This window comes from Salvelinus fontinalis, unplaced genomic scaffold (genome assembly GCF_029448725.1).
Source record: "Salvelinus fontinalis isolate EN_2023a unplaced genomic scaffold, ASM2944872v1 scaffold_0509, whole genome shotgun sequence".
Taxonomy (NCBI): domain Eukaryota; kingdom Metazoa; phylum Chordata; class Actinopteri; order Salmoniformes; family Salmonidae; genus Salvelinus; species Salvelinus fontinalis.
In genome coordinates this window covers 11,320-33,795 of record NW_026600718.1, presented here as the reverse complement: position 1 = coordinate 33,795, position 22,476 = coordinate 11,320, and the positions used below count along the sequence as shown (strand labels likewise).

Here is a 22,476-nt window from a genome sequence, read left to right as displayed (position 1 = left end):
ACTAAAACAGAAATACCTAATTTACGTAAGTATTCAGACCCTTTTCTATGAGACTCGAAATTGAGCTCAGGTGGATCCTGTTTCCATTGATCATCCGTCAGATGTTTCTACCGCTTAATTGGAGTTCACCTGTGGAAATGCAATTGATTGGACATGGTTTGGAAAGGCACACACCTGTCTATATAAGGTCACACAGTTGACAGTGCATGTCAGAGCAAAAACCAAGCCATGATGTCATAGGAATTGTCCGTAGATCTCCGAAACATGATTGGGTTGAGTTACAGATCTGAGGAAGGGTAAAACATTTCTGCAGCATTGAAGGTCCCCAAGAACAAAGTGGCCTCCATCATTTTTAAATGGAATAAGTTTGGAACCACCAAGACTTTTCCTAGAGCTGGCAGCCCGGTCAAACTGAGCAATCGGGGGAGAAGGGCCTTGGTCAGCGAGTGTGCAAAGCTGTCATCAAGGCAAAGGGTTGCTGCTTGTAGAATCTCAAACATAAAATATATTTTGATTTGTTCATGTGTAATTTCATAGTTTTGATGTCTTTACTAGTATTCTACAATGTATAATTTTTTTTTAAATAAAGAAAAACCCTTGAATGAGTAGGTGTTGTGAAACCTCTAACTTGTACTGTACACACACACACACACACACACACACACACACACACACACACACACACACACACACACACACACACACACACACACACACACATTACAGTCAGTCAGTTAGCTGCACACCACTACACATACACTGTAGAAAATGAAGTGTTGAATCTACTTTAAATAAATGAAGGCAACAAATGTACACACCATATTATTGAGAATTGACATTCTTTAACAAAAAAAAAATATATAAGTTGTTTGAATCTACACAATTAATTAAGTCTGGGGAATTAATAATAGCAATACAAATGTGTTGTATTTACTTGATAAAATGATTAAATATGAGTTAATGTAATACAACTTTTCAGTCAACCCAAAATATTAGTGTTTCACAAACATTTAATGTAAAAAATTTTTTTATGTGTTTGATCATTTGTCATTTTAACCCACCTTGACAGGCATTGTTGGTATTTGGTGTTTAATTAGGATCCACATTAGCGTTTGCGAAAGCAGCAGCTACTCTTTCTGGGGTCCACACAAAACATGAAACATGACATGATAGAGAACATTAACAGACAGGAACAGCTCAAGGACAGATCTCCATTTTGGGGCGGCAGGTAGCCGAGTGGTTAGAGGAGGCAGGTAGCCGAGTGGTTAGAGCTGTTAGGCGACTAACCGAAAGGATCGAATCCCCGTGTTGACAAGGTATAAATCTGTTTTTCTGCCCCTGAACAAGGCAGTTAACCCACTGTTCCTAGGCCGTCATTATGAATAAAAATTTGTTCTTAACTGACTTGCCTCGTAAAATAAAACCAAAACATCAACCAGCAGTAATAGGAGGTAGAGCTGAAAGCTCTCATTATTGAATGTACATTTTCCTGATGGTGATCCATTACACCTTATGGCACAACAAACAGCTTAACACTAAACATAGAAATGGGCTTTTCTTTCTTCAAACATGCGTACACCAATATGTAAAATAATAATACAGGCAAAAACAAATTGAATTACCCACAATCCTCTAAAAACAGAGCCATGTGGCAAGTTGTTGCATGAATTCAAAATTATTAAGTAGAGAGAAATATTATTCAAATGGAGTAAGTTAAATCACTCAAATCACTTAAATGTTTTTGGTAAAATGAAATTAGCAAATCATTGAAAGGACTTGCAGGGAAGGAATCAGCCATACATTGATTTATTCTTTATTTAACTAGGCAAGTCAAGAAAAAATTCTTCTTTTCAATGACAGCCTAGGAACAGTGTGCCGTGTTCAGGGGCAGAACGACAGATTTGTACCTTGGCAGCTCGGGGCTTCGAACTTGCAACCTTTCGGTTACTAGTCCAACGCTCTAACCACTAACCTACCCTGCCTCCCCATACCTACCTGCTAACGTGTAGGCTGTTGAAATCATCAAATGATGTGCTTTGCATGTATTTCTACAATCTTATTTTTTAGGGAAATATTATATTTATTTTTATACAAATTCAAATTGCTAAGTACCAATAAAGAGTTGCGCCATCATTAAATAACTATGGACCATTTAAAGTTATAAAGATGCTTGTTTAAGCCACAGTGATTTACCCCTGAAAGCTTCTTAACGCATTTGATTGAATAGCTCCTTATACATAGCTGGCACCACGACGACAGGTCCCCTGATTCTAAATTCCCAGATTGACAGTTTGAATATTCATAAGTTGTTGCAGCGAGGGTTAGGAGGGTGTGACGGTCTTACATCCACTTTACACTGGACTTAAACCTCCCAGAACACTGCACAGATGTACAGCCTTTCAACCGAGCACATCGTGTTTTGTTAGCCCAAAGGATTATACTGAATGGGTTGAAGAGACGCATCAAAGCTGCTGCTGGGGGAACAGAAAGAGAAACAGAAGCAGAGGGCCAGAGTAGAGAGAATAGAGAGAGAGAGAGAGAGAGAGAGAGAGAGAGAGAGAGAGAGAGAGAGAGAGAGGAGAGAGAGAGAGAGAGAGGAGAGAGAGAGAGAGAGAGAGAGAGAGAGAGAGAGAGGAGAGAGAGAGGAGAGAGAGAGAGAGAGGAGAGGAGAGGAGAGGAGAGAGAGAGAGTAGAGCAGAGAGAGAGAGAGAGCAGAGAGAGAGAGCAGAGAGAGAGAGTAGAGAGAGAGGAGAGAGAGAGAGAGGAGAGAAAGAGAGGAGAGAGAGAGAGAGGAGAGAGAGAGAGTAGAGCAGAGAGAGAGAGAATGCAGAGAGAGAGAGCAGAGAGAGAGAGTAGAGAGAGAGGAGAGAGAGAGAGAGGAGAGAAAGAGAGGAGAGAGAGAGAGTAGAGCAGAGAGAGAGAGAATGCAGAGAGAGAGAGCAGAGAGAGAGAGTAAACAACTAGATTTAGGAGAGAAGTGTATCAGTAGTCACACAATGAGTGAGGCCTGAGCTGTGTAAGGAGGTCGTTAGGGGAACCATCTGAGACCACTCCTTCCCTGGGGACCAATGTTTATTTCAGTTCATCTGTTCATCCTTACGGAGCACAGAACACCTCTCTGGACTGATACATAGAGACTAGGCTACAGGGAAGACACAGAGAGGGAATGCAGAACAGCACATAAGGATTGCAGTTACACTATTATTGACTACACACACACACACACACACACACACGCACACGCACACGCACACGCACACACACACACACTGAGTAGAGTATGTGAGCTATTCTCCTCAATAATGTTGGTTAGAGTTATCCTGAATCCTTCCAAGTTGCTTTACTTTATGGGAGAATAACTTGTCCAGTGGAAGAATACCGGTCCAGTGGGAGAATACCGGTCCAGAGGGACAATATCGGTCCAGAGGGAGAATACCAGTCCAGTGGGAGAATACCGATCTAGTGGGAGAATACCGGTCCAGTGGAAGAATACCGGTCTAGTGGGAGAATACCGGTCCAGAGGGAGAATACCGGTCTAGAGGGACAATATCGGTCCAGAGGGAGAATACCAGTCCAGTGGAAGAATACCAGTCCAGTGGGAGAATACCGATCTAGAGGGAAAATACCAGTCCAGTGGGAGAATACCGATCTAGTGGGAGAATACCGGTCCAGTGGAAGAATACCGGTCTAGAGGGAGAATACCGGTCCAGTGGGAGAATACCGGTCCAGAGGGAGAATACCGGTCCAGAGGGAGAATACCGGTCTAGAGGGAGAATACCGGTCCAGAGGGAGAATACCGGTCTAGAGGGAGAATACCGGTCCAGAGGGAGAATACCGGTCCAGTGGGAGAATACCGGTCCAGAGGGAGAATACCGGTCCAGTGGAAGAATACCGGTCTAGAGGGAGAATACCAGTCCAGTGGGAGAATACCGATCTAGTGGGAGAATACCGGTCCAGTGGAAGAATACCGGTCCAGTGGGAGAATACCGGTCCAGAGGGAGAATATCGGTCTAGAGGGAGAATACCAGTCTAGAGGGAGAATACCGGTCCAGAGGGAGAATACCGGTCCAGTGGGAGAATACCAGTCTAGAGGGAGAATACCAGTCTAGAGGGAGAATACCGGTCCAGAGGGAGAATACCGGTCCAGAGGGAGAATACCGGTCCAGTGGGAGAATACCGGTCCAGTGGGAGAATACCGGTCTAGAGGGAGAATACCGGTCCAGAGGGAGAATACCGGTCCAGTGGGAGAATACCGGTCTAGAGGGAGAATACCAGTCCAGTGGGAGAATACCGGTCCAGAGGGAGAATACCGGTCCAGAGGGAGAATACCAGTCCAGAGGGAGAATACCGGTCCAGAGGGAGAATACCGGTCCAGAGGGAGAATACCGGTCCAATGGGAGAATACCAGTCCAGTGGGAGAATACCGGTCCAGTGGGAGAATACCAGTCTAGAGGGAGAATACCGGTCCAGAGGGAGAATACCGGTCCAGAGGGAGAATACCGGTCTAGAGGGAGAATACCGGTCTAGAGGGAGAATACCAGTCTAGAGGGAGAATACCGGTCTAGAGGGAGAATACCGGTCTAGTGGGAGAATACCGGCCCAGAGGGAGAATACCGGCCCAGAGGGAGAATATCGTTCCAGTGTGAGAATACCGGTCCAGAGGGAGAATACCGGTCCAGAGGGAGAATACCGGTCCAGAGGGAGAATACCGGTCTAGAGGGAGAATACCGGTCTAGAGGGAGAATACCGGTCCAGAGGGAGAATACCGGTCTAGAGGGAGAATACCGGTCTAGAGGGAGAATACCGGTCCAGAGGGAGAATATCGGTCCAGAGGGAGAATACCGGTCTAGAGGGAGAATACCGGTCCAGAGGGAGAATACCGGTCCAGAGGGAGAATACCGGTCTAGAGGGAGAATACCAGTCCTGAGGAAGAATACCGGTCTAGAGGGAGAATACCGGTCCAGTGGGAGAATACCAGTCTAGAGGGAGAATACCGGTCTAGAGGGAGAATACCGGTCTAGAGGGAGAATACCGGTCTAGAGGGAGAATACCGGTCCAGAGGGAGAATACCGGTCCAGAGGGAGAATACCCGTCTAGAGGGAGAATTCCGGTCCAGAGGGAGAATACCGGTCCAGAGGGAGAATACCGGTCTAGAGGGAGAATACCGGTCCAGTGGGAGAATACCGGTCCAGAGGGAGAATACCGGTCTAGAGGGAGAATACCGGTCTAGAGGGAGAATACCGGTCTAGAGGGAGAATACCGGTCTAGAGGGAGAATACCGGTCTAGAGGGAGAATACCGGTCTAGAGGGAGAATACCGGTCCAGAGGGAGAATACCAGTCTAGAGGGAGAATACCAGTCTAGAGGGAGAATACCGGTCCAGAGGGAGAATACCAGTCCAGAGGGAGAATACCAGTCTAGAGGGAGAATACTGGTCCAGTGGGAGAATACCGGTCTAGAGGGAGAATACCAGTCCAGTGGGAGAATACCGGTCCAGAGGGAGAATACCGGTCCAGAGGGAGAATACCAGTCCAGAGGGAGAATACCGGTCCAGAGGGAGAATACCGGTCCATAGGGAGAATACCGGTCCAATGGGAGAATACCATTCCAGTGGGAGAATACCGGTCCAGTGGGAGAATACCAGTCTAGAGGGAGAATACCGGTCCAGAGGGAGAATACCGGTCCAGAGGGAGAATACCGGTCTAGAGGGAGAATACCGGTCTAGAGGGAGAATACCAGTCTAGAGGGAGAATACCGGTCTAGAGGGAGAATACCGGTCTAGTGGGAGAATACCGGCCCAGAGGGAGAATACCGGTCCAGAGGGAGAATACCGGTCTAGAGGGAGAATACCAGTCCTGAGGAAGAATACCGGTCTAGAGGGAGAATACCGGTCCAGTGGGAGAATACCAGTCTAGAGGGAGAATACCAGTCTAGAGGGAGAATACCGGTCTAGAGGGAGAATACCGGTCTAGAGGGAGAATACCGGTCCAGAGGGAGAATACCGGTCTAGAGGGAGAATACCAGTCTAGAGGGAGAATTCCGGTCCAGAGGGAGAATACCGGTCCAGAGGGAGAATACCGGTCTAGAGGGAGAATACCGGTCCAGTGGGAGAATACCGGTCCAGAGGGAGAATACCGGTCTAGAGGGAGAATACCGGTCTAGAGGGAGAATACCGGTCTAGAGGGAGAATACCGGTCTAGAGGGAGAATACCGGTCTAGAGGGAGAATACCGGTCTAGAGGGAGAGTACCGGTCTAGAGGGAGAATACCGGTCCAGAGGGAGAATACCAGTCTAGAGGGAGAATACCAGTCTAGAGGGAGAATACCGGTCCAGAGGGAGAATACCAGTCCAGAGGGAGAATACCAGTCTAGAGGGAGAATACCGGTCCAGTGGGAGAATACCGGTCTAGAGGGAGAATACCAGTCCAGAGGGAGAATACCGGTCCAGAGGGAGAATACCGGCCCAGAGGGAGAATACCTGCCCGACTGGAGAATACCGGTCCAGAGTATTCGGTTAAGGATTCCATATCCTCAGTTGGAACGTGTCATGCATGCCAGCAGCATACCACCCTGCATACCACTACTGGCTTGCTTCTGAAGCTAATAAAAATAAACAAATAAAATGCATGTGCCACAGAACTTGTGAAGGAGAAAACATTGGTGGACCCAAACCTAACACTGTCCCAGAGTTCATCTGTTTTTATAGTGTCAAATAAACAACATTTTCAATGTTAAAACAGAGTGAATGGCTCTGCATAAGAGGTGTGTTTGTGTGTGTGTGTGATGTGATGTGAAAGTGTGTGTGTGATGTGAAAGTGTATGTGTGTGTGATGTGAAAGTGTGTGTGTGTGTGATGTGAAAGTGTGTGTGTGTGTGTGAGGTGAAAGTGTATGTGTACCCAGAAGTCTATGAACAGAAGCAGATGAACTCACAGATCGTGTGGATCAATGTGTTTACTAAAAGGAACAGAGGGGCAAAGACAGAGGACAGAGAGAGAGGGAACAGAAAGAGTGTGGAGGATCTCCTTTGAGTGTTTTCTCGTGGCTAAAGAATTGTCCCCATGTCTTTGAAAGGAGGATAATCCTGTCAAGTAAGGGGACCTTTGGATATTCATGACTGGCTGAGTAGAACAGAGTGGAGCGGGGCTGGCTTAACGAAAGACGACACAGCCAGGATGGGATTTAACATCAAAGTGACTCCTGGGAGGGAGACACAGAGCCTGGACATGAATTGGCCAAACTGCAACAGACCTCTCAGAGGGGCGCACTGGGGCCAAAGGGGTTGGGTGTGCCCATGGTGACAGGCAGGGGGACAGGGGGCTGTTGGGTGTGCCCATGGTGACAGGGGGTGTTGGGGTGTCCATGGTGACAGGCAGGGGGACAGGGGGTGTTGGGGTGTCCATGGTGACAGGCAGGGGGACAGGGGGTGTTGTGCTTCTACATCTGCATTGCTTGCTGTTTGGGGTTTTACGCTGGGTTTCTGTACAACACTTTGAGATATCAGCTGATGTACGAAGGGCTATATAAATACATTTGATTTGATTTGGTGTCCTTGGTGGCGGACTGTGGGGTGTTGGGGTGTCTATGGTGACATGCAGGCGGACAGCGACGGGGGGGACGGGGGGGTGTCCATGGTGACAGGCAGGGGGACCAGGGAGGGAACATACACTGTGGACTGGGCTGGACTGTAGACTCCTTAAACACCCCTGTGATTTGGGCTGTGGTCTCTGCCCCTGTGTGTGAGTCTGTGTGTGGCTGTGCGTGTGTGTGTGTGTGTGTGTGTGTGTGTGTGTGTGTGTGTGTGTGTGTGTGTGTGTGTGTGTGTGTGTGTGTGTGTGTGTGTGTGTGTGTGTGTGTGTGTGTGTGTGTGTGTGTGTGTGTGTGTGGCCGGGGACTTGCAGTAGGCAGCTATCAGACACCATGTGGGATGATGTCCCATATGGTTGGGTGACTATGTCATATGCACGTATGTCACCTCTCGCTGGCGTTGCCAATTCTGAGGTGTCAATGTTCTCTGGCAGCTGGGAGATTTGGACAAAAGGGCCACAGGACAACGAGACGGTGGAGAACCAAATGTCCACCAGAGAAAGATTGGTTATGAAATGACACTTCATTATACAGCATGCACCAATTTTATATTGTTTGTGGAGGCTGCTACGGGGCCATTTTCCTTTCCACCTATCTTGTTGATAGACTCTAGACGAAAAGCAGTTGCCCTGCGATCTATTAACCTTCCAACATATGTTCCATCTCTAAACTGCTTGTTAAATCAAATTAGCACTCACACCATATGGCTGTGATAAAATTAGCTGTCACTCCATATGGCTATGATCAAATTAGCAGTCACTCCATATGGCTATGATCAAAATAGCAGTCACTCCATGTGGCTATGATCAAAATAGCAGTCACTCCATATGGCTAGGATCAAATTAGCAGTCACTCCATATGGCTAGGATCAAAATAGCAGTCACTCCATATGGCTAGGATCAAATTAGCAGTCACTCCATATGGCTAGGATCAAAATAGCAGTCACTCCATATGGCTAGGATCAAATTAGCAGTCACTCCATATGGCTATGATCAAAATAGCAGTCACTCCATATGGCTGGGATCAAAATAGCAGTCACTCCATATGGCTAGGATCAAAATAGCAGTCACTCCATATGGCTAGGATCAAATTAGCAGTCACTCCATATGGCTAGGATCAAATTAGCTGTCACTCCATATGGCTATGATCAAATTAGCAGTCGCTCCATATGGCTATGATCAAATTAGCAGTCACTCCATATGCCTATGGTCAAATTAGCAGTCACTCCATATGGCTATGATCAAATTAGCAGTCACTCCATATGGCTATGATCAAAATAGCAGTCACTCCATATGGCTATGATCAAATTAGCTGTCGCTCCATATGGCTAGGATCAAAATAGCAGTCACTTCATATGGTTATGATCAAATTAGCAGTCACTCCATATGGCTATGATCAAATTAGCAGTCACTCCATATGGCTATGATCAAATTAGCAGTCACTCCATATGGCTATGATCAAATTAGCAGTCACTCCATATGGCTAGGATCAAATTAGCAGTCACTCCATATGGCTAGGATCAAATTAGCAGTCACTCCATATGGCTATGATCAAATTAGCAGTCACTCCATATGGCTATGATCAAATTAGCAGTCACTCCATATGGCTATGATCAAATTAGCAGTCACTCCATATGGCTATGATCAAATTAGCAGTCACTCCGTTTGGCTATGATCACTTATTAGAATAATGTTCACTGACTAGAAAGTATCTTATTACAGGTTAGTAACCGTTCTTCTTTTTCCCGTTAGGTTTGTACGGCTGTCAACACAACAGTTTGTGCTGACTTTTCTTTAAAATAACACGTGATCTGAAGTCGCCTTTCTAGGGAGTTTTTCCTAGCCGTTGTGCTTCTGCCTCTGTTGTTTGGGGTTTTAGACTGGGTATAAGCACTTTGTGACAAATGCTGATGAATAAAAGGGCTTTATAAAATAAATGTGATTGATTGATAACCCTTCCAGGATTGGATGGCTGAAATGCTCCCCGTGGGGGCTGGTTGGGAGGGTTGGGGACAGCATCTATGAGAAACCCGCTGCAGGATGGGAGGAGGAATTAAAGAAAGGGGCTCTTGCAGCTTCAGCCTCCCAGGTCTTAGTAGGGATTATCCCCAGAAAGGGCCGCTGGGTGAAGGGGAGAGCGCAGTGGGAGGTCAACGAGCGGAGTTGGGCTGGGCTTGGTAAAGCTGGGCTGGGCTGGGCTGGGTAGAGCTGGGCTGGGCTGGGCTTGGTAGAGCTGGGCTGGGCTGGGCTGGGTAAAGCTGGGCTGGGCTAAGCTGGGTAGAGCTGGGCTGGGCTGGGCTGGGTAGAGCTGGGCTGGGCTGGGCTGGGTAGAGCTGGGCTGGGCTGGGTAGAGCTGGGCTGGGCTGGGCTGGGCTGGGTAGAGCTGGGTAGAGCTGGGCTGGGCTGGGTAGAGCTGGGCTGGGCTGGGTAGAGCTGGGTAGAGCTGGGCTGGGCTGGGTAGAGCTGGGTAGAGCTGGGCTGGGCTGGGCTGGGTAGAGCTGGGCTGGGCTGGGCTGGGTAGAGCTGGGCTGGGCTGGGCTGGGTAGAGCTGGGCTGGGCTGGGCTGGGTAAAGCTGGGCTGGGCTAAGCTGGGTAGAGCTGGGCTGGGCTGGGCTGGGTAGAGCTGGGCTGGGCTGGGCTGGGTAGAGCTGGGCTGGGCTGGGTAGAGCTGGGCTGGGTAGAACTGGGCTGGGCTGGGCTGGGCTGGGCTGGGTTAGGCTGGGCTGGGTAGGGCTGGGCTGGGCTGGGCTGGGTAGAGCTGGGCTGGGCTGGGCTGGGTAGAGCTGGGCTGGGTAGAGCTGGGCTGGGTTGGGCTGGGCTGGGCTGGGCTAGGCTTGGTAGAGCTGGGTTGGGCTGGGCTGGGTAGAGCTGGGCTGGGTAGAGCTGGGCTGGGTAGAGCTGGGCTGGGTTGGGTTGGGCTGGGCTGGGCTGGGTTGGGTAGAGCTGGGCTGGGTTGGGCTGGGCTGGGCTGGGCTGGGCTGGGTAGAGCTGGGCTGGGCTGGGCTTGGTAGAGCTGGGCTTGGTAGAGCTGGGTAGACTGGTGAGTAGGCCTGGGGAGTTTTCCTGGGGAGTTGTCCTGGTAGACTGGGGAGTAGTCCTGGGGAGTAGTCCTGGTAGACTGAGGAGTAGTCCTGGGGAGTAGTCCTGGGGAGTAGTCCTGGTAGAAGGAGGTGTAGTCCTGGGGAGTAGTCCTGGGGAGTAGTCCTGGGGAGTAGTCCTGGTAGACTGAGGAGTAGTCCTGGGGAGTAGTCCTGGGGAGTAGTCCTGGTAGACGGAGGAGTAGTCCTGGGGAGTAGTCCTGGTAGACTGGGGAGTAGTCCTGGGGAGTAGTCCTGGTAGACTGGGGAGTAGTCCTGGGGAGTAGTCCTGGGGAGTAGTCCTGGGGAGTAGTCCTGGTAGACGGAGGAGTAGTCCTGGGGAGTAGTCCTGGGGAGTAGTCCTGGGGAGTAGTCCTGGGGAGTAGTCCTGGTAGCCTGAGGAGTAGTCCTGGTAGACGGAGGAGTAGTCCTGGGGAGTAGTCCTGGTAGACGGAGGAGTAGTCCTGGGGAGTAGTCCTGGGGAGTAGTCCTGGGGAGTAGTCCTGGGGAGTAGTCCTGGTAGACGGAGGAGTAGTCCTGGTAGACGGAGGAGTAGTCCTGGGGAGTAGTCCTGGGGAGTAGTCCTGGTAGACTGAGGAGTAGTCCTGGGGAGTAGTCCTGGGGAGTAGTCCTGGGGAGTAGTCCTGGGGAGTAGTCCTGGTAGACTGAGGAGTAGTCCTGGGGAGTAGTCCTGGGGAGTAGTCCTGGGGACTAGTCCTGGGGAGTAACGGACTCCGTTCAGACCTGACTCCGTTCCTTCCATTTTAGGGCTGTGTGTTTGTCATCCATCATATCCCATAGAAGTCCTGCGTACCCCGTCATCACCCTCCACATAGAAAGAGTAAATCTCAAAAAAGACACCCCTGGACTTGTGATTGTCAATGCGAGTAAAAAAAAAGGACAATTAAATCCACTCCCACGGCCTTTTTCTATTGGTCTGTAAGACTTTAATAGGTCTTATTAGGGTCCTTGGTCTGTGCTGTGTTGTGAGAAGTTGTCTTTTTTTTTATTTTTTACGTTGGATACGTTTTTTGGGGGGAAGATGATTTAGTACCAGTAAATCATTCACTGTCACCTCTTGAGAAAGGGGGAAGCTTTGAGGGACTTGATAGTAGAACCCCTCCCCCCATAGACAGACTTTCACTCACCCCACACATGCCATTTCAGAATAAAACACCTGCTGCAACGATAAACCAGTCCGGGGGTAGAGTTGAATTGATTCAATCGGCTCAGATGACATATATTAAATAACGTGGTCTGCGTTAGACTGATTTTCTCACAATACAAGGTGAAATGTGAACTTTTAAAAATCCCTCTACACGTTTTCTTGTCTGACAAAAGGACTTTGGTCTGAAAAATAACCTTTGGTTGTACATTGTTTTTACAGCATTTCCATTCTTAAGGATTTGTTCAAAGCTCTTTTGCCAAAATGTCCACATTTTCATTCTCTGTCATCTGCAGTATTTTAAAGTTAGTGGTTGAGTCCGTGGTCCGTCACACTGCCAGGGCAAATGAGAGACATGCCAGAGAGCAGTTAGTAACAGAAAATATGAGTGTGGCCAACGTCCCCTATCTCTAAACAGCCGTGACCAACTGAGCGTGTGCAGCTATTGAGGGCATTTTGGGATTTCTTTCACAAAAGATCCTCTCGCCCTACCGCCTCTACCACCCTCGGATATGGATCAAATGCTTACTATCCCAGCCGATCTTCCTCAAAGCATGCTGGGAAAGACAATGGCAGGCCTTCAGCCGATTGGTTCCACATTATTACCAGCTTGTAATCTTCACATATCGTTGGCTGGGCCCCTGGACCAGGAGTCAGAGGGACAAACAACAGAGTTCCCCAATCCCCCCGCTTTGACGCGTTTCAACCATTCCCTCTGAAAAGACTGGCTTGTTAGACTTGTAATTGTTGTCTCTGCACCTGTTTGCCTTCACGGAGACATGCAAAAGTAAAGTCATTGGCATCTGTTAATTTCTCATTCGATTTCCCATGCACATTTTAAACAGTCAAAATACAATTCAGGCCTTTAGGGGTTATTGTTTTGTGTTGGGCTGTAGGGCGTATTGCCTCAAGGTGTTTACTCAAGGTCCAGTGTCTCCAATGTTATGCCCACCATCATATGTGAGACATTATGTACTTAGCAGGATCTGTTGATGAATATGAAAATACTTCATTTTGGTTTTGACCTCATGTATCTGGTTACAGATGGACCCCGGGTTTACAGCACAGGTTTTGACCTCATGTATCTGGTTACAGATGGACCAGGGGTTTACAGCACAGGTTTTGACCTCATGTATCTGGTTACAGATGGACCAGGGGTTTACAGCACAGGTTTTGACCTCATGTATCTTGTTACAGATGGACCAGGGGTTTACAGCACAGGTTTTGACCTCATGTATCTTGTTACAGATGGACCAGGGTTTACAGCACAGGTTTTCGATCCTATAATCATACTTACTTCTGAGTTAATGTGCAGTGTTTCTGAACATACTTCGCTGGCAGAGAAACTGTGCGCAGACCGACAGCTAAAGGCCTATTACTCTGTGAAAAGAATCCCTGACTCAAAGCCACAAGAGGGTAGAACATATTTCAAACGTTGCTTGTTAGGGGGAAGTAGTTGCAGAAACGTTGGAAGGGTTTAGTCGACTTCCTCAATGGTAGTGAATCATCTGACAACACACTCCACAATCTCTGTTACCTGTAGATATGAGGTTGATTCAGTATTTATGACAAGGTGAGGTCCATATTCCTCTAGCTAACGATACTAATCTCAGATACTCTCAGACTCCAAGAGTATCTGAGATGATTGTAGCTAATCCTGTTGAGTGGGAGAGAACGGAGCACTCCACATCATGTTGAAGTTTGTTTTGCCTTTATTTAGTTAAGAACAAATTCTTATTTTCAATGACAGCCTAGGAACAGTGGGTTAACTGCCTTGTTCGGGGGCAGAACGACAGATTTTTACCTTGTCAGCTCAGGGATTACGAACTTGCAACCTTCCGGTTACTAGACCAACGCTCTAACCACTAGGCTACCCTGTAGCACTAATCTACATGGCGGCAGTACAATGATACCCATGTATACCTTATTAATACCCAAATGGGATTCATTTTGTCTGGTTTGCAGTATGTAAATGCCAAAGGAAAAGGAAATGGTAGCTCTTTCTTTCAATTTGGTATCTTGTGTCTCTCAAAGTAATGTTTGAACGTGCTGACCTGCTTCAAAGGAAGCAGAACATTACCCATGACCCCCCTCTTTAGAATTTACCCATGACAAACCCCCTTCCCCCTCCGTTTTTTATTTTATTTTTACAGTCATCTCTGGGTGACTTATTCTTCATCCTGAACGGCTGGCTTGACCCAGGATCATTTGGCCAAGGCATCTTCCTCTCGCTCTCGTTGAACCGGGAAATGGATTTGATACAGAAGGGCCATTTAGCTCCCAGGTGCAGGACCATGGAACCAGCCTCCGTTGGACGGCTTGGCCCAGACAGGAGGTACTCAAGCCCCCCATAAAGACGATAGTCTTCCCCCTTGCCTGGAGCCACCGGTGTTCCTGCCCTGGTCCAGGCTCATCAAAAGGCCCCTGGAGACTGGGGGAGACTGGGGGAGATTTGGGGAGGCTGGGGAAGACTGGGGGAGACTTGGGGAGACACGTTTTAACTGGGAGGGAAAGAGGGAGGAAAGAGAGGGGGACACCAGGTTCTTTCTTCCATTCCTTTCTTCACTGTTTCTCTTTTATGTGTGTGTGTGTGTGTGTGTGTGTGTGTGTGTGTGTGTGTGTGTGTGTGTGCACATGCGTGTGTGTGCACATGCGTGTGTGTGTGTGTGTGTGTGTGTGTGCAGGTGTCCCTTTATCTCTCTCTCTCTTCACAAACAGACTGGGTCTCAAACACAACTGTGGTTTAATAAGAACATCACGATTCCATTGATTTCATTACTGTTCTGCCTAATCCATCACCTCCTGGCTTTAACAGGGTGAGACAGGGGTTGGAAATCACACACACACACATGCACGCACGCACGCATGCACACACACACACGCACGCAGACACACACACAGACACACACACACACACACACACACACACACACACACACACACACACACACACACACACACACACACACACACACACACACATTCATCCTGGCTGCCTGCACTCTGTTCTCCTGCAGGTGCTAGGCCATCCGCCTGGCCCTTTCATGGCTTTTCCTGTCCGTCTGCGAAGCTCCATTCAGCCTGGACCACAGTGGCAGGAGCGCCACCGGAGTGCCACCGGAGCGCTGGCAGGGAGGAGAAGCGCCTCCACACACATCATTCACTCACAGAAAGACAGGAGAGAAATAAAAGAGAGAGAAAAGAAAAAGAGTCTTCCTTCCTCCTGCATCTCAATCCTCCTGCATCTTAATCCTCCTGCTTCTCCCTCGTCCTTGCTTCTCCCTCGTCCCGCTTCTCCCTCGTCTTTGCTTCTCCCTCGTCCCGCTTCTCCCTCGTCCTTGCTTCTCCCTCGTCCCGCTTCTCCCTCGTCCTTGCTTCTCCCTCGTCCTTGCTTCTCCCTCTGCTTTCATCGTAAACAACTTGCTTTCTGTTTGTATATCTGTCCTCACCCCCTTCTTCCTGTTTGTCCTCACCCCTGTCTTCCTGTCTGTCCTCACCCCCTTCTTCCTGTCTGTCCTCACCCCCTGTCTTCCTGTCTGTCCTCACCCCGTCTTCCTGTCTGTCCTCACCCCCTGTCTTCCTGTCTGTCCTCACCCCCGTCTTCCTGTCTGTCCTCACCCCCTGTCTTCCTGTCTGTCCTCACCCCCTGTCTTCCTGTCTGTCCTCACCCCCGTCTTCCTGTCTGTCCTCACCCCCGTCTTCCTGTCTGTCCTCACCCCCGTCTTCCTGTCTGTCCTCACCCCCGTCTTCCTGTCTGTCCTCACCCCCTGTCTTCCTGTCTGTCCTCACCCCCTGTCTTCCTGTCTTTCCTCACCCCCGTCTTCCTGTCTGTCCTCACCCCCTGTCTTCCTTTCTGTCCTCGCCCCCTGTCTTCCTGTCTGTCCTCACCCCTGTCTTCCTGTCTGTCCTCACCCCCGTCTTCCTGTCTGTCCTCACCCCCTGTCTTCCTGTCTGTCCTCACCCCCTGTCTTCCTGTCTGTCCTCACCCCCGTCTTCCTGTCTGTCCTCACCCCCCATCATCCTGTCTGTCCTCACCCCCAGTCTGCATGTATGTCCTCACCCCCGTCTTCCTGTCTGTCCTCACCCCCCATCTTCCTGTCTGTTCTCACCCCCAGTCTGCATGTCTGTCCTCACCCTCCATCATCCTGTCTGTCCTCACCCCCAGTCTGCATGTCTGTCCTCACCCCCGTCTTCCTGTCTGTCCTCACCCCCCATCCTCCTGTCTGTCCTCACCCCCGTCTTCCTGTCTGTCCTCACCCCCGTCTTCCTGTCTGTCCTCACCCCCGTCATCCTGTCTGTCCTCACCCCCCATCATCCTGTCTGTCCTCACCCCTAGTCTTCCTGTCTGTCCTCACCCCCAGTCTGCATGTCTGTCCTCACCTCCTGTCTTCCTGTCTGTCCTCACCCCCGTCTTCCTGTCTGTCCTCACCCCCCATCATCCTGTCTGTCCTCACCCCCAGTCTGCATGTATGTCCTCACCCCCGTCTTCCTGTCTGTCCTCACCCCCCATCTTCCTGTCTGTCCTCACCCCCAGTCTGCATGTCTGTCCTCACCCCCCATCATCCTGTCTGTCCTCACCCCCAGTCTGCATGTATGTCCTCACCCCCGTCTTCCTGTCTGTCCTCACCCCCCATCTTCCTGTCTGTCCTCACCCCCAGTCTGCATGTCTGTCCTCACCCCCCATCTTCCTGTCCGTCCTCACCCCCAGTCTGCATGTATGTCCTCACCCCCCATCTTCCTGTCTGTCCTCACCCCCAGTCTGCATGTATGTCCTCACCCCCCATCTTCCTGTCTGTCCTCACCCCCCATCTTCCTGTCTGTCCTCACCCCTGTCTTCCTGTCTGTCCTCACCCCCCATCTTCCTGTCTGTCCTCACCCCCGTCTTCCTGTCTGTCCTCACCCCTGTCTTCCTGTCTGTCCTCACCCCCAATCTTCCTGTCTGTCCTCACCCCCGTCTTCCTGTCTGTCCTCACCCCTGTCTTCTTGTCTGTCCTCACCCCTGTCTTCTTGTCTGTCCTCACCCCCCATCTTCCTGTCTGTCCTCACCCCCGTCTTCCTGTCTGTCCTCACCTCGTCTTCCTGTCTGTCCTCACCTCGTCTTCCTGTCTGTCCTCACCCCCTGTCTTCCTGTCTGTCCTCACCCCCGTCTTCCTGTCTGTCCTCACCCCCGTCTTCCTGTCTGTCCTCACCCCCTGTCTTCCTTTCTGTCCTCACACCCTGTCTTCCTGTCTGTCCTCACCCCGTCATCCTGTCTGTCCTCACCCCCTTCTTCCTGTCTGTCCTCACCCCGTCTTCCTTTCTGTCCTCACCCCAGTCTGCATGTCTGTCCTCACCCCCGTCTTCCTGTCTGTCCTCACCCTCTGTCTTCCTGTCTGTCCTTACCCCCATTTCCATTCTGTCCTCACCCCCTGTCGTCTTGTCTGTCCTTACCCCCATTTCCATTCTGTCCTCACCGCTGTCTTCCTATCTCACATCCAGAAGGGGAAAGGGTAGACGGGAGTGGGAGGCGAGGGAGGGATGGTGGAGGGGAGAGGGAGGGAGGCTGGAGGATGGAGAGGAGAGGGAGGAGGGGAGATGGACGGTGGTTGGAGGAGAGAGGGAGGGAGGCTGGAGGATGGAGAGGAGAGGGAGGAGGGGAGATGGACGGTGGGTGGAGGAGAGAGGGAGGGAGGCTGGAGGATGGAGAGGAGAGGGAGGAGGGGAGATGGACGGTGGGTGGAGGAGAGAGGGAGGGAGGCTGGAGGATGGAGAGGAGAGGGAGGAGGGGAGATGGACGGTTGGTGGAGGAGAGAGGGAGGAGGGGAGACGGACGGTGGGTGGAGGAGAGAGGGAGGAGGGGAGATGGACGGTGGGTGGAGGAGAGAGGGAGGAGGGGAGACGGACGGTGGGTGGAGGAGAGAGGGAGGGAGGCTGGAGGATGGAGAGGAGAGGGAGGAGGGGAGACGGACAGTGGGTGGAGGACAGAGGGAGGGTGGCTGGAGGATGGAGAGGAGAGGGAGGAGGGGAGATGGACGGTGGGTGGAGGAGAGAGGGAGGGTGAGAGAGGGAGGGAGAAGGGGAGAAAGAATTGAGATAAAAAACGGGATAGTGAGACTTCCTTCCTTCATCATTGCCCTTTCCCTGGCCTTTTGATCTGCTATGAATGGCACATCTGAGGCTTGCAGCCTGACTTAATGCAGACCGCCAGGCAGCCTTCACCTGTGCTACAAGTCAATTGGCCTGTTGTTTGTTTTCTGGACATCTTCCCAGCCCCCAGCCCTGTCCCCAGCCCTCTCCCCAGCCCCCAGCCCAGCCCCCTGCCAAGCACCCTGCCCAACCCCCAGCCCAGCCCTCTGCCCAGCCCCCTGCCCAGTCCCCAGCCCAGCCCCCAGCCCAGCCCTCTGCCAAGCCCTCTCTTAATGACAATTGGGTTATCGTATAGAATAGTCTCTCAGAGTAAAGTGGAAAGTCCCAACGATAATAATAACAACAACAGCAACAACAATGGCAATTAGCACAGTAGCTATCACCCGTTACACCTATTCATCTGCAGACAGCTTGATGTTTCCAATGACGCTCTGTTAAAGAGCCTAACAATGTACACGCCTATTGCCTACCCTCTGTTGTCTAATTGTGTCCATATGAGTTGAGACTAATTGAAGGGTGAAGGATTCCACGTCTAAAGGATTACAGTGGCAAATTCCTTCAATCGTGACACAGTCCGTTTTTCAGGTGATATTAAACTGCTTGAGGTGAACAGATAAAACAGTTCCCTGCATTGCAGAATGAGACCGTACGGTACTGAACAACTTTTGAGAATTGTGCAGAATGTATGTCAAGTACTAGTATCGGCTACAGCTATAGTGGTTTTACAGTACTGTGTTGTATTTTTTGTAATCTTTACTGTAAAAGGGTTAGCAGTGCATTCATCATTGTCATCTCTGCTGTGACAATGTCCTCCTCTGTCCCTAGTGAAGACAGAGAATGTGTCACGCAGGCACACACACACACACACACACACACACACACACACACACACACACACACACACACACACACACACACACACACACACACACACACACACACACACACACACACACACACACACACACACACACACACACCCTCAGTGTATTTATTACGTCATTCTACACACTAGTCCTATCTATTTCATTATTCATTCATTATTTCATTATTTCTCTCTAGCTCCATTCCTCTCTCCCAGAAACAGAAAAGCCAACAAGGAAACAATTGCCTAGCGTTGTTGACAACGAGAAATCAGGTTGGTACAGTATATGTTGATATGGGGTGTTTCCCACACCTTGGTGTTAAGTCCAGAGAGCAGAAGTCTGATTGGGTGTGGAGGGGAGGGGTCCGAGCAGCAGCAGAGTGAGATGTGATGTGAGGGGGAGCGTTTAGCTCAGTTCAGCTCTGTCTGCCTTGTCATTCTCTTCAGACAGCCGGGGGGAAGTGAGATGAAGGAACACTGACACTCCAGACACTCACGGAGGAGAGGAGAGACAGAGACAGAGACAGAGACAGCTTTCAACACGTAGAGAACTCTGGAAGACTTCTGACACCAACACTGAGACCGACGGTCACTTACTGACTCATCCTACTGTTGGCTGGGTCATTTTCTTTTTTATTCAGTGAGGCAAGACGATTCTTCCACAGCCAAGGAGTGATGTCAACACTGGACCAGGATGTCAGGATAGTGTGGGACTAAATGGTTAATGGAAGAGGAGTAAGCGGAATTGCTTGATTGCAGAACTGAGCACTCACAGAAGACTGACTCGTCTTCTCTTGTTTGACGTGTAGATTTCATCTCAGACAAGTCATCTCAGTGTAGTTTTTCTGTCATCTCAGACAAGTCATCTCAGTGTAGTTTTTCTCTGTCATCTCAGACAAGTCATCTCAGTGTAGTTTTTCTGTCATCTCAGACAAGTCATCTCAGTGTAGTTTTTTCTGTCATCTCAGACAAGCCATCTCAGTGTAGTTTTTCTGTCATCTCAGACAAGCCATCTCAGTGTGGATCAGGACCATGAATGTTCTACCTAACCCCATGACCAGGGCCCATCAGGAGCAGCCTCTCCCTCTCTGCTCCCAGGGGGCCCACCGCCAGGACTTCTCCTCCAGGTGTTCTCTAGGGCTTGGTGCTGGTCATGGGGGCAGGCTTAGGGCCATGGGGGGGCCTCTGGGGCCCCAGAGACCAGGCAAGTCACCGCGGGAGCTGAGCCCTGAGGAGCAGCAGGATCTAAGGAGGAAGATCAACAGCCGGGAGAGGAAGAGGATGCAGGACCTGAACGTCGCCATGGACGCTCTGAGGGAGGTGATGGTGCCTTACGCCTCCTCCTCTCCTTCCTCCTCATCCTCCTCCCAGGGGCCACACTCCCACCAGCAGCAGCCAGGGGCCCCACCTGGACGCAGGCTCTCCAAGATCTCCACCTTGGTCCTGGCCCGTGACTACATTCTCCTCCTGGGCTCGTCTCTACAGGAGATGCGCCGGCTCCTGGGGGAGGTGAGTGTCGGGGTAGGGGTGAACACGGGGCCTGTCCCCAGGCTGCTCCTGGCCGGGGGTTGGCCCCTCCTCACCGGTCCCAGTCAGCTTCTCCTCTCCCCAGAATCTCTCCTGACCTCAGTCTCCTCCTCCTCCAAGTGTCCTCTCTTGCCTCCTGGCCACTTGGAGGGCCCCATGGCCCCGGTGCAGTGGGGCTCAGCTGGGGCTCCTGGTGGTCCACTCTGCCCCTGTGTGGTGTGCAGCCACCCCAGCCCTGGACCCAGGTTCCCCAAGTGAAGCCTGGCTGGGACCAACTCTCATGTGTTCTTCTGATCTGCTACAATGACAGATTCTTCTGAGCGGATGGACTTCTGGTTATGGTTTATAATCTTTTTCTGAAGATATGACATGTCATTTTTTTGAATGAATATTTTCTTTCTTATGTCTGACTAATTCAATGATAACTTTGTTGTAATGGACCTTGTCCATTAGGTTTTTATTAATCTCTCGTGGACAGATGAATCTGTCAAGGCTCATGTATAATTATGTGATACGAGCAGCAGTAGTTCCTAGTTTGGGGTTTTTGCTGTTAATTATTTGGACAAATGAGGATTAGGCGAAGGTGGTGCTAAAACGGGTGTAGTGATTTTCAAGCCCGTGTGCGGATGAAAAACAGTTTCCACAGACACAAAATCAAAATTGTTTGTATCGTAAAAATGTATGAAAACTAAAATAGGCTTTTTGGGCATGATAAACACGGGTGAAATTCGCAGAAGGGAGGGGTTTAGCCGAGAGGGAGGAGACATCACTTCCTTCCCTTAAACAAATGTTAACGGCATTTCCCCGAAGTAAAACAGGAAATGATAAACTTTCACAACATACTTTTACTTCTGGGTTACCGAGATTCGTTTTTTTTATTGGTGACTGTGGTCAGTAAAAGTCAATGTATTTTCGATTTTATGAACAAATTCTATTTTATATGATAATATGTGAAGATACGTGTAAGTTCTAACACAGAAAATAAATAGAAATTTACTGTTTACCATTTGACAAAGTTATTTTATGTACTCTCTTTTTTTCTAGTTCACTTCTCAGCATCTGTTATTTGTGATTGTGTGATGGTGTGTGTGTGATGGTGTGTGATGGTGTGTGATGGTGTGTGATGGTGTGTGATGTTGTGTGATGGTGTGATGGTGTGTGATGGTGTGTGATGTTGTGTGATGGTGTGTGATGTTGTGTGATGGTGTGATGGTGTGTGATGGTGTGTGATGGTGTGTGATGGTGTGTGTGATGGTGTGATGGTGTGTGATGGTGTGTGATGGTTGTGACGGTGTGTGTGTGTGATGGTAGGTGATCGTGTGATGGTGTGTGATGGTGTGTGATGGTGTGTGATGGTGTGTGATGGTGTGTGTGTGATGGTGTGTGTGATGGTGTGATGGTGTGTGATGGTGTGTGATGGTGTGTGATGGTTGTGACGGTGTGTGTGTGTGTGATGGTAGGTGATCGTGTGATGGTGTGTGATGGATTGATGGTGTGTGATGGTGTATGATGGTGTGTGATGGTGTGTGTGTGATGGTGTGTGGTGGTGTGTGACGGTGTGTGATGATGTGTATGTGATGGTGAGTGATGGTGTGTGTGTGATGGTGTATGATGGTGTGATGGTATGTGATGGTGTGATGGTGTGTGATGGTGGGATTACAATAATGACTGGTATACCTCTAGTCCATAAGGGATTACAATAATGACAGATATACAGTACTTCTGGTCCATTTGGATGCCCCCCCCCCCCCCACATCAGCCACACCACATCAACCCCCCCCCACACACACATCACCCCCCCTCCCCACATCAGCCACCCCACATCACCCCCCCACACACATCACCCCCCCCCCCCCCCACCCACAACCCCATATAGGGAAACAGTTATCTTCTGTTTAGCAGTGTCGCCCCCATTTCATCTCTCTACACGCACCGTGTAATTACTGCCCTTTTGATTACTTCTCCCCTCTCTCCTATCTTTCTCTCTCCTTCTCTCTCCTTCTCTCTTTCTCTCCTCTCCTTCTCTCTCCTTCTCTCCTTCTCCCTTTCTCTCCTCTCTTTCTCTCTCCATCTCTCTCCTTCCTTCTCTCTCTCTCCTTCTCTCCTCCCTTTCTCTCCTCTCTCTCTACATCT

At 50.0% G+C, this 22,476-nt stretch overlaps 2 protein-coding genes across 2 annotated transcripts; one reads left to right on the top strand and one right to left on the bottom strand.

Moving 5' to 3' along the window:
• Window positions 1–9,602: 9,602 nt before the first annotated feature.
• LOC129846371 (uncharacterized) lies at window positions 9,603–11,482 on the bottom strand. Its single transcript, XM_055914302.1, has 3 exons — window positions 11,475–11,482; window positions 10,622–11,351; window positions 9,603–9,704 (listed from the first exon to the last, which is right to left on the bottom strand). The coding sequence occupies exons 1-3, from the start codon at window positions 11,480–11,482 to the stop codon at window positions 9,603–9,605; spliced, it is 840 nt and encodes a 279-aa protein (XP_055770277.1).
• Window positions 11,483–19,189: 7,707 nt separating this feature from the next.
• Window positions 19,190–21,344, top strand: LOC129846370 (oligodendrocyte transcription factor 1-like). The gene has a single exon (XM_055914301.1). The coding sequence runs from the start codon at window positions 19,849–19,851 to the stop codon at window positions 20,599–20,601; it is 753 nt and encodes a 250-aa protein (XP_055770276.1). The 5' UTR covers window positions 19,190–19,848; the 3' UTR covers window positions 20,602–21,344.
• The last annotated feature ends 1,132 nt before the right edge of the window (window positions 21,345–22,476 follow it).